The sequence below is a fragment of the Protomyctophum bolini genome, assembly GCF_963924005.1.
Source record: "Protomyctophum bolini genome assembly, chromosome: 12".
NCBI lineage: Eukaryota > Metazoa > Chordata > Actinopteri > Myctophiformes > Myctophidae > Protomyctophum > Protomyctophum bolini.
This window is the reverse complement of record NC_137873.1, coordinates 7,780,068-7,795,233: the sequence shown is the minus strand read 5'-3', so window position 1 is coordinate 7,795,233 and position 15,166 is coordinate 7,780,068. Positions and strand designations below refer to the sequence as shown.

The following is a 15,166-nucleotide window of genomic DNA, read 5'->3' as shown; positions in this document are numbered from 1 at the left end:
AATTAGCAGATCTACGAGCTTGTAGATCTGCTATTTTTCAATAGCTAAAGTATAAATGGGTTAATTCAAGGCCCATATAAAGAAACCATGGTGAAACTGTATAGAAATGGTACTGGGATGGTAGAACATTGAGAAACGCGTACAGCTGCTCCGAAAGGAAAGTTAATGGCTTTAGGTCTATAGCTTTATAGGTCCCCAAAAACCCATGAATGCCCAACGAGTAACGATACAAAAAAAAAAAAGTGGTCAGCGCCTAGAACAAAATCCCTGTTCGCACCAGAACAGTCTCTCACTTCTCCTCCTCTGTCGGAACATTCAAAATGTCACCTCCCTCTAGAAGCTCCGTCTAAGCTGCAGCCGTTGGAGTTACCATGGAAACCGTTCACTTGCTGCCGTCAGCCTCTCTCTCTCCCCCCCCCCCCCCCCCCCCCCACTTGTGGAACTTGAAACGACATAATGCTACCGAATTCTCCTACCAATTAACATGACTTCCTTTTTATTCATTCAGGAAGACGCGAGTGTCAGTGATATAGCCTGCTTTTTACACGGTCGGTCGCTCCACCCCAACTCCCAACTGAGGAAACGAAGGAAGCGTTCACAGTTCACACCGTCGTCCGCAGCGGAGGTCTCGGAGGGTTCGAATCCACCGGGGTGCAAAGCTGCTTTGTCTAGCGAGTGAAGATGGGTGGTGGGGAGGGGGGGGGACGGTGCCGATTACATCATCCTCATGCCCGGAAGTAATGCGGGAACGCCTACCAAAAAAAAAAAACTACTTTCTGGCCTTGACAGCCCATATACACCCAAACAGCAGATCTACAAGCTCATAGCGCGCTACGAGCTTGTAGATCTGATATTTGTGAAAAATCTTAAAGATGTGTACAGCAAAGCTTTGAATATAATATATTCTTTCAAAGTGAATGTTTTTTAACTCGGGTCTAAATTGATTAATGTGTTAAAACCAATTGAGAATGTCTCTTCAAACGCGTTCACGTGCTCATGCATTAGTATAAATGACGGTAATGAAGAATGTAATCTTGGTAGAGAGAGAGAGAGAGAGAGAGAGAGAGAGAGGACAGAGAGAGAGAGAGAGAGAGAGAGAGAGAGAGAGAGAGAGAGAGAGAGAGAGAGAGAGAGAGACATAGAGTAGGAGGAGGAGACACTGCAAACACCTGAAGCGGTTTATTTATTCATGAGCTAATTAGCCCATTTAGACCTGGGAACAATTCTACAAATGTCTGACAGTTTTCTGAAAAACCTCATGTTTTCTATGTCAGTCGTTCTCATACATTTTCATGTCAAGGATTATATGTAATTGGCCACCGATCCCCATCTGAAAATATGATGTTCCAGTGAAAGATTTGAGTTAACAATGTTCGCTCTGAAAGAATATATACTGTGTATTCAAAGATTTGCGCCGCATTTTGACGATTAAAAAAATAAAAAGCAGACCTACAAGCTCATACGAGCTTGTAGATCAATAGCTAAAGTATAACACAATGAAACACCAAAAGGGGTTCCCGCCCAGAATGGGTTAGAGCTTTTGAAGACTAGGAGGGTGTAAGAGTCTGTTTGCATGTCGACCGCCCACCGCTGCAATTCACAAGTGTGCTTTCCTTAATGACGACACATTAACATAGGTGCTGACGACGAGTGAATTTCAGGCAATGAACAAACTTTTATTTTATTAAGGACTACAAGTCTTTTTTTTTTGTGCGCGCCCATGTTGACAGAAGAAAAGGTTATGGTCAAACAAACGGACTTCTTAAAAGTAGTTCTCTTTGAAAGGTTTATTACGGGGAAGTCAATGAATGTATATAGCATTAATTTCATAGCACTGGCATATTCACCGATATACAGATACGGTTATCGGCAGCTTTTCTGACACTGCCATGGGTATCGGATCAATCTATCTAACAATCTAAAACAAAATCACACCCGAGAATGTCGGCTCCGCCAATGAATGTGTATTAACCCATTTTGGACTAATGGTGATTCAAAAAAAGGCTTCTAAATCCTAATAGTTTTCTGTAAAAACCCATGTTTCTATGTCAGTGGTGCTCAACCTTTTTCATGTCAAGGACCCCCAGAATTATCTCTATCTATCTCTATCTCTAACGGACCTCCATCTCAAAATATGTTGTTCCAGGGAGGGACCCCCAGAAGCAAAATGTTTTAGTTAAAAATGTTCGCTCTGAAATATATATATTCAAAGATTTTCACCACATTTTCAAGATCTACAAAGCTCGTAGCGCGCCACTCGGTGGCACGCTACGAGCTTGTAGATCTGCTATTTTTCAATAGCTAAAGTATAAGGTAACGCTTAAAACACGCTTAAGCACCTCGACAGTGGGTGCCGGGCCAATAAGCCAATTACGGAAGGATAAATTACTTTATTGAATTAACAAAAGAAACGTCGTCATTTTGTTAATTCAATCAAGTAATTCTTTACCAAAAGAATGGTTTAATAAACCTCCTTCCATGTTAATGTGTGTCTCCCCGCCTGCCAGGAACACAACAATAAGAATAAACAATTTAAGAAAAAGGCTAAAAGTTCTCCCGTCCTCACTGGCATTAACCCATTTAGGCCCGACGTCGAAATGAAAAAAAAAAAAAAGTAATTTAAAAATGTATTTTTTTCTCATGTTTCTATATCTATATAGATTCCCAATATGTCATGACAAGGACCCCAAAAAATATATTTAATATGCCTGAAAATATGTTGTTCCAGGGACCTCCCCAGAAGCAAAGATGTGTTAAAATGTTCACTCTGTAACAATATATATTCAAAGATTTGAGGCACATTTTCACGATAAAAAAAAACAAAAACAGACCTACAAGAGTTTGTAGATCTGCTATTCTTCAACAGCTAATTCATAACATAATGCTTTAAAACACCTAAAAGGGGTTCCCGCCCAGAATGGGTTAATGACAGTCAATTAGTCTACCCCCACCCAGGGACCAAAACTTCTGACAGACAATTAATTCCTCACCCTGCAGTATAGACCACAGGTCTGCATGATATGAAAGCACAGAAAATAAACAGAACCTAATTCCTTTCATTCCACTCCACTGCTACAATATGCCCTCTGGATAATGCAGGGCTGATTTCCAAAACCAAGCTTGGCAAAGCTTCTCTCTGATATTATTTTTTATTTTGTTTATGTTTATTGAAGGATCCCCATTAGAGACACACGACTGAGCCTCTAGTCTTCCTGGGGGTCAATTGTAAGTCCCCAGGGGGTCCCCGGGCATCACGGTCATTTCTAAACCGCTTTATCCATTTATATGGTGGCTATTCAAAAATAGCAGATATACAAGCTCCCAGCGCGCCTCTTTCGTGCCACGCTGCCAGCTTGTAAATCTGCTATTTCTGAGCGGTGCCCGATAGGCTCCAATGACTGGCCGTGTGTGTACTGTATGTCTGTATGTACTGTATGTCTGTCCAGACAACAGAATCAACACACACAGCGCACAAACACGTACACGCACACCCACACACAGAATGGAGGACAATTAAGGTGCTCCAGTAAAATATCAATAGCATAATGTAGAAAAACTCCCAGTCACAGTTAAAAGACGGGTATTCAAAATTAACTGGAGTAAAAATGTACAAAACTATAGATAAAGTGCCCCTCGGGGGGCACAAGTCTCCACCAGGTTGTGGCCTCCTGGTGGCGCTATAATAGGCCCATGTGAAAAAAGGTCGCCATTTCTTCTTATACGCCTTGGATGGATGCAATTGGATGATTTGAGGCATTTTGTTCCAAAAAATGTGTTTTGCTAAAAATCCACCTTGGTTGGTAGCGTTATAACAGGCCAATGTGAAAAGGGTGGGATATATTCATGCAGCCTAGTAGGAACGTCTGTGAAAGATTTCACGTAAATTGCACACACACACACACACACACACACACACACACACATACACACACACACACACAACCCCTCACCCGGGGGGGGAACCCACGTGATTCGATTTGTATTAATTCCATTTCCGACCAGTTGAGTTAGTGTTACATGTGAGGCAGGAGGAGTGGACTGCTGTTTACTGTGAGCTAGCATGCACAGCCCCAAGGCCAAAGAGGATGTGGTTGATATGCAGCAGCTCTCCTCTCCTCTCCTCCCAGGCATAGAATCACCAATGAAGAGAGCAGAGGAGCTCTCTCTCTCTCTCTCTCTCTCCCCCCGAGCCATCCCACAGGGGGGACGCTTTGGTGGTTTCAACACCAACACACGGTGGAATATATCCTGTGCTAGACTGCTGTGCTGTCACGGTGATGCTGAACACACACACCACCAGTGTTGTTACGTCTTATAAAAAAAAGACAAACTGATCGATACAGAGTATACTGAAGTCACTGACGTCACTCGCTCATCCCCCCATGGGGCCACGCTTCATGTGTTTCCACAATTCTGATTTACCATAGGGGGGGCGGTAGAGATGCTTTAGGAGTTTATAGGTAACAACAGGTGCCAGCTGAATTTGCAACATGAGCGAAGAAGGGGGCGGCCTTTGCTGTTTTGGTGGAAGTGAAACTAATCGACCTGGAAATGTCTCTGGGGACCCCCTCTGGGGACCCCCAGAAATGCTTTGGCCATGTCTCGCGACCCCCCCCCTCCCCACCCCCAATACAAACTGACTGCAAAAAATAACCTTAACAATAGAGAAAATATATCATAAATGAATACTGAAACCAGATAATCATTATGATAAAAAATGTATGCATGTGCTATGTGTGTACTATGTATACTCCAATTTCCATTTTCCAGCCATTCAGTTGCAAAAAACAAAAAGAAAAGAAAATAACTACAAAATAGTGCAGCGACAATTCTATACGTATTATATTTCTATATACATTTCATTTTACATTCAACAGTAGAAAGGCTCCCATGGCATCTTTTTGTATATATTTTTCCATCATTAGAGTACTTTTTTCACCACTGTTATAACTCAGGCTTTTTTAGGTTCTCTGTGTAAGGCAATAAGAGCCAATCAGCCTTCTGTGTTCTTATGCACTTACAGCACAGTGCTCACTTTGCTGCCAACATGATCAAACACTGTGAACTTTCTGCTACTGTAACCAGCCAAATTATGAGTCAGGGAAGCTAATCTGATCACACACACACACACACACACACACACACACACACACACACACACACACACACACACACACACACACACACACACACACACACACACACACACACACACACACACACACACACACACACACACACACACACACACACACACACACACACACAGAGAGAGAGTCTGTGTATGGCTGCTATATGCAGCTGCCTCCATTAACTCATTGTGGACTGAGGTCGATAAAAAAAAGGCTTCTAAATCTTAGCATTTTTCTGAAAAGCCCATGTTTCTGTGTCAGTGGTGCTCAACCTTTTTCATGTCAAGGACCCCCAGAATTATCTCTATTGGGCCACGGACCCCCCATCTCAAAATATGTTGTTCCAGGGACCCCACAAAAGCCAATATTTTAGTTAAAAACGTTCGCTCTGAAATATAATATATTCAAAGATTTGCGCCACATTTTCATTTTCTTTGTCTAAAATAGCAGACCTACAAGCTCGTAGCGCGGCCTAGATCTGCTATTTTTTCAATAGCTAAAGCATAGCATGATGCTAACACCAAAAGGGGGTTTTCCCGCTCAAAATGGCTTAGTGCCGCCTTTTTTTCCGTCGGCTGGCACCGCCAGAACAAATACAGCTAGAATCACTCTCCCAGAAGGAGACTTTATTACCTCGCCTCCAGCCAACAATTTATGACACCACACCGAGAAAGGCTACAGTTGTAATAACATCTGCGGTTCTCCCCGACACAAAACGTTGGGCTATATACAGCACGCACACACACGCACGCGGCAAAGTAGTTTAGGGATAAGGGGTTTAGCATGGAACGAAATTGGAGCCCTACTGTATGTCTCTTAAGACAAATCCTTTGAGCTATAGTAGATAAAACATACTCGATAACCATGGAGTGAGATAGCGTTCGAGTGAGAAACACAGCACTATCAATCATTATAACCACAAGTTAATCTCGTATACTGTACACGCACGAACCAAGCAAGCTCCTCATTAAAAAGGTATACATTCAGTGATTTTACTTAATTCAAAAATAACTTCCTCCCTGTAGAGTGTGCCGACCATATAAGGAGTTCCTCCCTGTCCCCAGTTAACCCCCTGGTGGTAAAAAAAAAAAAAAAACGTAGATTTAGTTTTTGGCTAGGTGGCCCAGCCTTCATCCAATCAGGACAGAGAGGAGCCTTCCGCCAATCATGATCGAGCGGGGGCGGGACTTGGTGGCCTGTCGTGTGTCCCCCCCTCCCCACTGTAGTGCATGTGCACATCTTGTTACTGGGGTTGGACCGTGGGGGAATGCTTTAATTGCTGCATTGTTATCAATACTTCCACATGATTCTAATGTAAATTGCTCTCACTTTGCTGACAAAGCAAAACAACAAGGTGGATGTTCTTCTGGTTAATAATTCAATGCTGACACTCCCCCCTTTTCACTCTGATGGTATACATCAAGCAAAGAGGAAAGGAGAAAAAAATAAAAATAAAAAAATAAAATCACACACAGCTAGGGTAGGTACCCTCACAAAAAACATGCAGTAATCCTGGTCACTAAACTGCCTCCCCCTGGCCAGCTGGGGCGCCTGATGGAGGGGAAAGGAACTGGTTGGAATAACGTGTTCCTTCCACGCGCTACGTCCAACCAGGGAAACTCCCCCCTGTCAGGTGTAAAAGGAGCAACTTGGACACTCAGTCATGAAGGAAGGAGTTCAAGTCCGTTGCTCTCCCCTTGTGAAAAATAAATCACACACAGCTGCTCAAGTGTTTGGGGTGGGGCGATGGGACTCACACGTGGAATGTGTAATTGCGTTGCGAACTCCGGCGTGTGAGAATTCATTAAAAGTTTCCGTCCCAGTGGAGAGAGAAAACCACCGAAGGAAGCTGATTTATATGTAACGCCGGACGCCATAGTAGCGGTTGATGTTTGTCTGCTTTCGCCCGTTTGCCTTAGCCGTTATGAATATAGCTATTGTCCAATTAGCTCTCCGATGGTTTTAACCCATTCTGACCTGAGATCAGATTCTATAAATGTCTTCTACATCCTGACAGTTTTCTGAAAAAGCTAATGTTTCTATGTAAGTCGTTCTTTGATTTTTTTTCAAAAATAGCAGACCTACGTACAAGCTCATAGCGTGCCACTCGGTGGTGCGCTATGAGCTTGTATATCTGCTGTTTTTCAATAGCTAAAGCATGACATGATGCCGACACCAAAAGGGGTTCCCGCCCAGAATGAATTAACCGTTCGGGGGGGCTCCTCATGTTCTCACGGCTGTGCATGAGATTTATTTAAAAAATAAAAACAGAAACGTCAACAATAATCAGGGGCTAGCGTTTGTTAATTATCCCCATCTGCATCTATTCAGCCTCGTTTGCAGGACATTCTTCCTCTTGTTATTTCCTACACAGAACAAAAATGCTAAACATCTGACAAAATAATTATGCAGATTCCAAAGATTCATGGGGAGTTTATTTGCCACTAACTAACATAATTTTAGGCACAAGTAGTGAAAAAAATTGCATAGTAGCACTGGAGGACATCAATTATATCTGTTATTTTAGCCTATATAGAACAGGGGAAAGTGGACTATATGATCACTGGAACACTGGCATCAATGCAAGAGAGAGGATTATTAATAAAAATCACACCCGTGTGAAGTGAGGGGCGCCAATATATTAAAGTCTAACTCATGTTGATTAGGTATTTATGTAAAAAAAACTGTGCCAAGAACCCAAACATTAAACGCCATTAACAATAAAGAGACAATATGACGTAATGAGGCACATTAAGACGTACATTTTCCCTTCATTGTCAATGGCGTTTAAAAATCAAACATTGAGCTAAAGACAAACATTAAACCTGTGTAAAGGAATATGTAAAAGTATATTTATATATATATATTCAAAAAAGATTTAGTCAGTCTAATTAAGTCCATGCACGTAATATACAAATTACGTCCCGCACATTTCTCTGCATTCATTCAAACTGATACTGTTGACTGGGGAGAGTCTGGGAGCTGCAGGGTTATAGTCTAATGATCATTACATCCCGATGTGAAAGAAAATGTTTCTAAAGAAGAAGTTAAAAGTTAAATTAATGTTGATATGGCACACTGACTATCAAGAGACGTGTGTGTGTGTGTGTGTGTGTGTGTGTGTGTGTGTGTGTGTGTGTGTGTGTGTGTGTGTGTGTGTGTGTGTGTGTGTGTGTGTGTGTGTGTGTGTGTGTGTGTGTGTGTGTGTGTGTGTAAGCGTGTGTGTGCCAGGTATAGGACAGGGCCAGAGAGCCATCAGGATGATTCAGGACAGCTGCCCTGGGTTTACATCCCATAGCTCTAAGGACAGCTGCCCTGGGTTTACATAACCCCATAGCCTCTAAAAAGCTCCTCTCTCCCGGGTCCCGAGTGCCTTGATTTGTTTGTCTGGCATTTGGTTTCTTGACTTTTAACAACGAGCAGGTCCAAACCCCGTTTGGACCTGCTTTAAACTAACCACACGTATACACTTATACACTACACACTACACACTACACACTACACACTACACACTGCAACCGGCTCTGACATTACATTTGTAAGTCACTCTGGATAAGGACATCTGCTAAATGCCTGAATTGAAATTTGTACATTGTGTCCAATTTTCTCCATGCACAATAACGACTCATTAGCATTGTGAGATTCACTTAAGTGTCTAGCCAATAGCCTTGGGATAATCATGGTTCCTATAATTATAATGGCATTATGCTCAGCAAGGCCATCTCTCAGCATACTTTAGTACAGCCCATACTGTATATATACTGTATAAAATGCTCCATAGTCCAACTATAAACAGTGCAAATAATAATGCAATTCATCCATTATGATCCAGTTCATGAAGATGTATAGTTCATCTGTCATATTGACTAGTCCGTCCTTAATGTCTTTGGCTACTAATCGCACAGTGGCAGGAAACTAAATGGTAAATATCCAAAGTGCTTTACATATAGATTCTTCTGCAAGGCACCAACCTGCACAACCGGGGCAATTAGGGCTTCAGAGAGTCTTGCTCAAGGACACTTGGACACTCACGGTTCCCATCCGGTCACTCTACCCCCTGAGCCACTGCCACCCCAACAACTTTACATATATGATATGATATGATATGATATGATATAGTACTTTCTACTTTGTCAGTTCACACTGAAATTTGTCTTGCGACCCAGCAGCCAAGTATGCAGAACACCTATACACACATTTGACATAACACAAAGAACAATTTACATACATAAAGACATGAAGACAAGAGCAATATCCACCGCTTAGATTACCCCGTGGCTACTACAACTCCTGATTAAGCCTCAAGGTCGACTGGTGGACAAAGGACCTCTTTAGTCTGACCTTATTGTATGCTGGTACACCATATCTCCTTCCTGAAGGTATATTCTCCACATGCTTAGTATTAGAGGGGATATTCCTTGCTAACCTTAGGATGCTGTTATCATATGTGGATGTATAAAGTTTCTGAAGTTGTTGTCCAACAATCTTTGAACAAATGTTCAGTTGTTGCAGCAGTTGTGACTTTAGGGCTGCAGACAAACATCCATTATGCACTCTCAGGAGATTAATCTGCTAAACGTTCAAGCATGTTCTGCAAATCTTCAATTCACAAAGTGCTGGTCATCATGGCTCTCAGGCCCCGTCCCAGAACAGTACGCTGGTCCACTCCCCACCAGGTATAAGATTCACAACTTAATGTAATGTAGCTTTATTGTGCATACTCAGACAGACTCACTCAGACACACACACACACACACACACACACACACACACACACACACACACACACACACACACACACACAAAGTGTAAATAATGTAATAATGATGTTGTCGTTTTTGTTATTTTCCGTTTGATTACTTTGTCTTACTATTTGTATATTATCTTTGGTGAGAACCACATATAAAGCCCTCCCTGGGTTTCTTTTCTCACCTGCACACACTTCTCTTTTATTGATGTTACCTTTTTAGTACCGTTTTCATTGTGCAAATAAACTAAACTAAAAAACTTGTCCAATGTGTTGAAAAAGGGGAGCTGAGGCAACAACTAACTGCAAACCAGCCCAACCCAACCCCACTGGGTCCCCCGCCATAAATCCAGCCAACAGTGGAAGCAGAGAGCTGGCAGCTACTATTGTGACACACATCCTGGTTAGTGAGGAGAAAGCACTGGGATGGTTGAATGGAGAGAAACGCATAAATTGAACCTCCACCACCACTCCGAGCGAGCTGGCGAACAGGAGGCTCATGCATTCCCAGGCACTATATAGCCACAGAGAGCTGCCCATGTAGTTCAGGTGGAAACATCATTACATGCCTCAGGCCTTGTCCTTAAAACAACACAACGTCAGCATGCTGCCTTGCCTTTGCATTACTTACAGACCTATAGAATGAAATGCTTAGCGATGTGATGCATGGGCACTTTACAGTAACTATATGGATTTTTCTTTTTGCGCGCACGCACACACACACACGCGCGCACGCACATGCACGCACACACACACATGCACACGCATACACACATGCACGTGCTCACACGCACCAATGCGAGAAGCAGAGATAGTTTACCATTAGCAAAGCACATAAAAAAACGCATTATATTAAATTGTATAATGTTGTACACTGTTGTGTATCTAAATGGCTGTATGCTCTCCCTTCCTTTCTCCATTTCACTCGCTCTATCTCATCAGTTTTATACAAATATGTTCGTACTTGTTCGTATAGTGAAGGCAATTAACTTCCAATTAAATCAGTAGCGTTATATTTATCCAGTTACAGTATATGTATCCAGTTACATGAACCATATCGTCGTCCCCTGTGCAGTGCTCATTGCTGCACAACACAAACTATAAAACTATTGTTAATATCGTCAAATGACAAAGTTCAAATGCAAGAAGAAAACCATCCGTTTAAGGTTGGAAATCATTGGAAATATATCATTCGCAATGGTTTATGGGACGAGTAGTTCCTCGACTCTTAAAAATAATTATGTTGGCCTACGCAGTCTTTTTTCTCCGTACGTTTTGACCCGAATACAAGTTTTATGGTCGTGATTCATCTCATAGGTGGTCGCCTTTGTTCCAGACATTAATCCATTTTGGGCGAGAACCCCTTTCGGTGTTAGCATTATGTTATGCTTTAGCTATTGAAAAATAGCAGATCTACAACGGTGGCGCGCTACGAGCTTGTAGGTCTGCTATTTTTGAAAAATCAAAGAACATAGAAACATAGCTTTTTCAGAAAACTGTCATTTTCAAACAGACATTTTTAGAATCTGATCTCAGGTCAAAATGGGTTAAACTCATAGTAAAGTCTTTATGAAACGTCTAAATCAATGGGAAATCCACTTCCCGGAAATGGAGCCAGTCCAAAAGTGGTGAGCTCAGCTCTACAATGCAGCTATAAAGCATGCAAGAAATAAAATAGCTTATTATTATTTTTATATATATATATATATATAAATCGTACCAGTGTGAAATGAGGGGTCATCATGCATCGTCTCATTCCGGCCAATGAGAATTTGCCTCCTCGACTTCGTCTTCAATGTTTGCGTTTACACAATGTTTGTGTTTACACAAACATTCAAGCCTTTCCATTCATTATCAATGGCATTTAATGTTTGTGTTTACACACACACACACACACACACACACACACACACACACACACACTAGAAGCTGGACATACCCCTCAAAAATCATCACCACATTCCGTGCTCCGCCAATCAAATCATCACAAATCAAGTCATTCCGGCCAATCACTTTTGGCATCTTCACTTTTATCTTCAATCTGTACTTTACTCAGCCAATCGAATCATCACTATGGGATGATCAGCCAATCACAAGCCAATGTTTTGTGTTCACACAGACCCAGAAAGCTGGGCATAGGAGGCGCCCCTCAAAACATGGAGGGGGAATGCACACGCGCGCGCGCACACACACACACACACACACACACACACACACACACACACACACACACACCCCATGTCTGCTGATGATAATAACACTAATTCAGAGTTAGTCAAATAAAGGCTCCAATACCATGCTATTATAAAGGTCAAGAGAGTTTAATAGTTTAAGTCGAAGTTGTAAAACTAACCACTCTCACTCCCACACATCATCAGCAGGAAGCTACTAGCATGTCAAGACAATCTGCTTTCCATACAGCAGCGCTGAAGTGTTTCAGCACCATGGACAGTGGCCAAACACAATAGTATGACCCTTTCACACACATGTTCCTCTATTGAAGTGTGTTGGGCTGATTGACTGACTGGCTGAGACTGGCTGGCTGACTGACTGACTGACTGACTGACACTGGCTGACTGGCTGAGACTGGCTGGCTGGCTGGCTGGCTGGCTGGATGGCTGGCTGGCTGGCTGACTGGCTGGCTGCCTGGCTGGCTGACAGGCTGCCTGGCTGGCTGACTGGCTGGCTGGCTGGCTGACTGGCTGGCTGCCTGGCTGGCTGACTGACTGGCTGACTGGCTGACTGGCTGGCTGGCTGGCTGGGGATGGTAGGCTACTGTAACTTGAATGCAAACTTCTGACTATTAGACTATGTTTGACTTTCATCACAAACAACCAGAATGAACAGGTTGTACAGCACAGCCGTCTCTGTGCCGCTTGTCAACTTTATGGAACAAAACTTAGTGAAAAGCATTTAGCTGCTTTGTCAAACAATGCACACACAGAAGATTGAATGCCAAAGTGGTATAACAATAATAATAATAATAATAATAGGGCAGGCTACAGTATATTGGTTGGATTCAGGTGACAGGCTACCAGGCTAGTAGCTTAAAGTCCCAGCTGGATGTGTTGACTTTATGACACGCCTACACTGTGTGACCACGTGTGTCCAGTAGGGACGTGTAGTGTAGCCTACTGTAGTGCATAAACATGCACTATGAACACAGAACACACACACACACACACACACACCAGTAGCATTTAACACTTGTGTTATGCTATGTGGCCTGCAGCTTCATGCTAACTGGTGCCATAGACACTAGCAGCAGGGTGCTGCTGCTGCTGCTGCACAATGTAGAGGCTAATTACAAATATGCAACAACAACAGACCCATTTGCATGTCATTTGACTCGGGCTGCATGGTTGCTGTATGATTCTTAGAGACATGATTTCATTCAGAACAAGCTGGAATTGAACGGTGTGTTGTTATCATGCATGTAGCCACGGTGCAGCCTGGCTGCCTGGCTGGCTGGCTAGAACAGGCTAACGTTACTTCCACACACGCCTGTATCGCTGCAGCTGAGCCCAGGTGTAAATAATCATGTTTAACTAGCACAGGGGTGCATGGTGAATGAGCCGGTGCGGCCGGTATGCGGATCAGGGGATCAATAAAAGGGACATGTGTTTACTCACCCAAGACGAAGAAGGGCAGCTCCGTGTTCTCCAGGTCGTCCACGACCACGATCTCGCCGGGGAAGTCGTTCCTGACGGAGAAGAGCAGCTTGGGCTCGGAGGCCGACGGGCTGTGCATGATGGAGAGGTCGTTCTCCCGCAGGAACGGCAGCGCCGACACGGTGACGCTCTTCATCTTGCACTCCATGTCCTGGCTCAGCATCTGGTCCTGCATGTCGTGGAGGTGGTGGTCGTGGTTGTTGTTGTTGCTGTTCACGCCGCCGTGCACGTTGTCCACCATGATGAGGGCTGATGATACTAGCAGCGGAATCCACCACGCGAACGGCAGCGGAAACATGCTGCACGGTGATGATGTGGAGCCCATGTTCGCCAGCAGCTTCATCTCGACTCCACCGTGAAAATGATTCCGCTTCGTCTCGTTGTCTATGTCCGCGTCGCACACACGGTCGGTCGCACTGTAGAAGCAGCTTCAGTCTGTGTGAGAGGAGAGGAGAGCAGTGAAAGCAGAGGAGAGGAGAGGAGAGGAGAGGAGAGGAGAGGAATGCAGCCAGTGAGCTCACAGCAGGTGCACTGATTTCCGGGGGATCGGTTGTTGAAAATGCACGCTTATTCTCGCAGTGGTGGCAAAGTACTTTATATATATTGTTTTAATAGGTCTATATATATTTATTTTTTTTAATTTTTAAACTTAGTTTAAAGTGTCAATACTGCATGTCGAAATCGAAATAGGCACTGTTGTGAATAATATTAGTTAGTTTGGATGAGGGCTATATAGGTGACCAGAAATGACCAATCAAAGACTGCAATGATGGTGATTTATTTTTCTTTAAGTTAAAACATAAAGCTTTAAAAAAAAAAAAAAAAAAGTTTAACAGAAAAGATAGACTAAAAAGGAAAATAAACGTACAAGCCTCAAATTCAAGCCTAGAATAGTCTAAACCTTTTACTGAGGGTGTGCTTAAATCAACAGTCTAGCTATAGTCTGAGATATGTTCTCTATAAGGGCAGAGCTATCCAGCACTGTGCACTTCTGGAATCACTCCCTACCTGATCGGGGACATGTCACACTTTGCCCCTATAGTGTGGGTAGTGTTTGCCAAAAATAAAAGTAGGAAGAACAGCCAAAAACGGGAGAAAACTGTCAGACAGACACCTTGGATGCAGAGAAGACGGTTCTTTATTCACCTATTCACAGACCAAAATTGAAGAACATAGGTATTTACACAGTAAACTGGGCAGATTGGCCCTGTAGGTCCTCACACCTCCGCAGTCCTGCTTTGACTGGCAGTCACTGGCAGGGGGAAGTCTCCCTACTTATATAGGCTAAGCCCCTCCCACGGACCATACCAACCCTAAATTGATTCCACAACTCCACAGCTACTCCTCAATGTCCAGAGACATTTCATAATATACACATGTAAAGTGTTACATAATATTATATAAATTATCCACATAATATGATCCACATAATTAAAGAGTTCTAAACAAACTGTCCAACTGTTTTGAGCACAGATTGACTATCTATTCACCAACATCATGTGTTGAAAGTGATTTTTTTGCTATGTTTTCTTTGTTTTTTATTTCTCCTATGTTTTTTATTTTCTTATTTTATATTTTATTTTACCATGTTTTATTTTGAGTTAGTGTTTGTAAAC

General features: G+C 42.9%; 1 protein-coding gene across 1 annotated transcript in view; it reads right to left on the bottom strand.

Annotated features, from left to right (window-relative positions):
* The window catches only part of astn1 (astrotactin 1), a gene marked incomplete at both ends in the record, with an annotated part of 464,656 nt that extends 450,763 nt beyond the window's left edge, over nt 1-13,893 (bottom strand). The window contains 1 exon segment of the mRNA XM_080778845.1: nt 13,512-13,893. Within this exon segment, the coding sequence (XP_080634971.1) occupies nt 13,512-13,893 (382 nt within the window).
* Between the last annotated feature and the right edge of the window lie 1,273 nt (nt 13,894-15,166).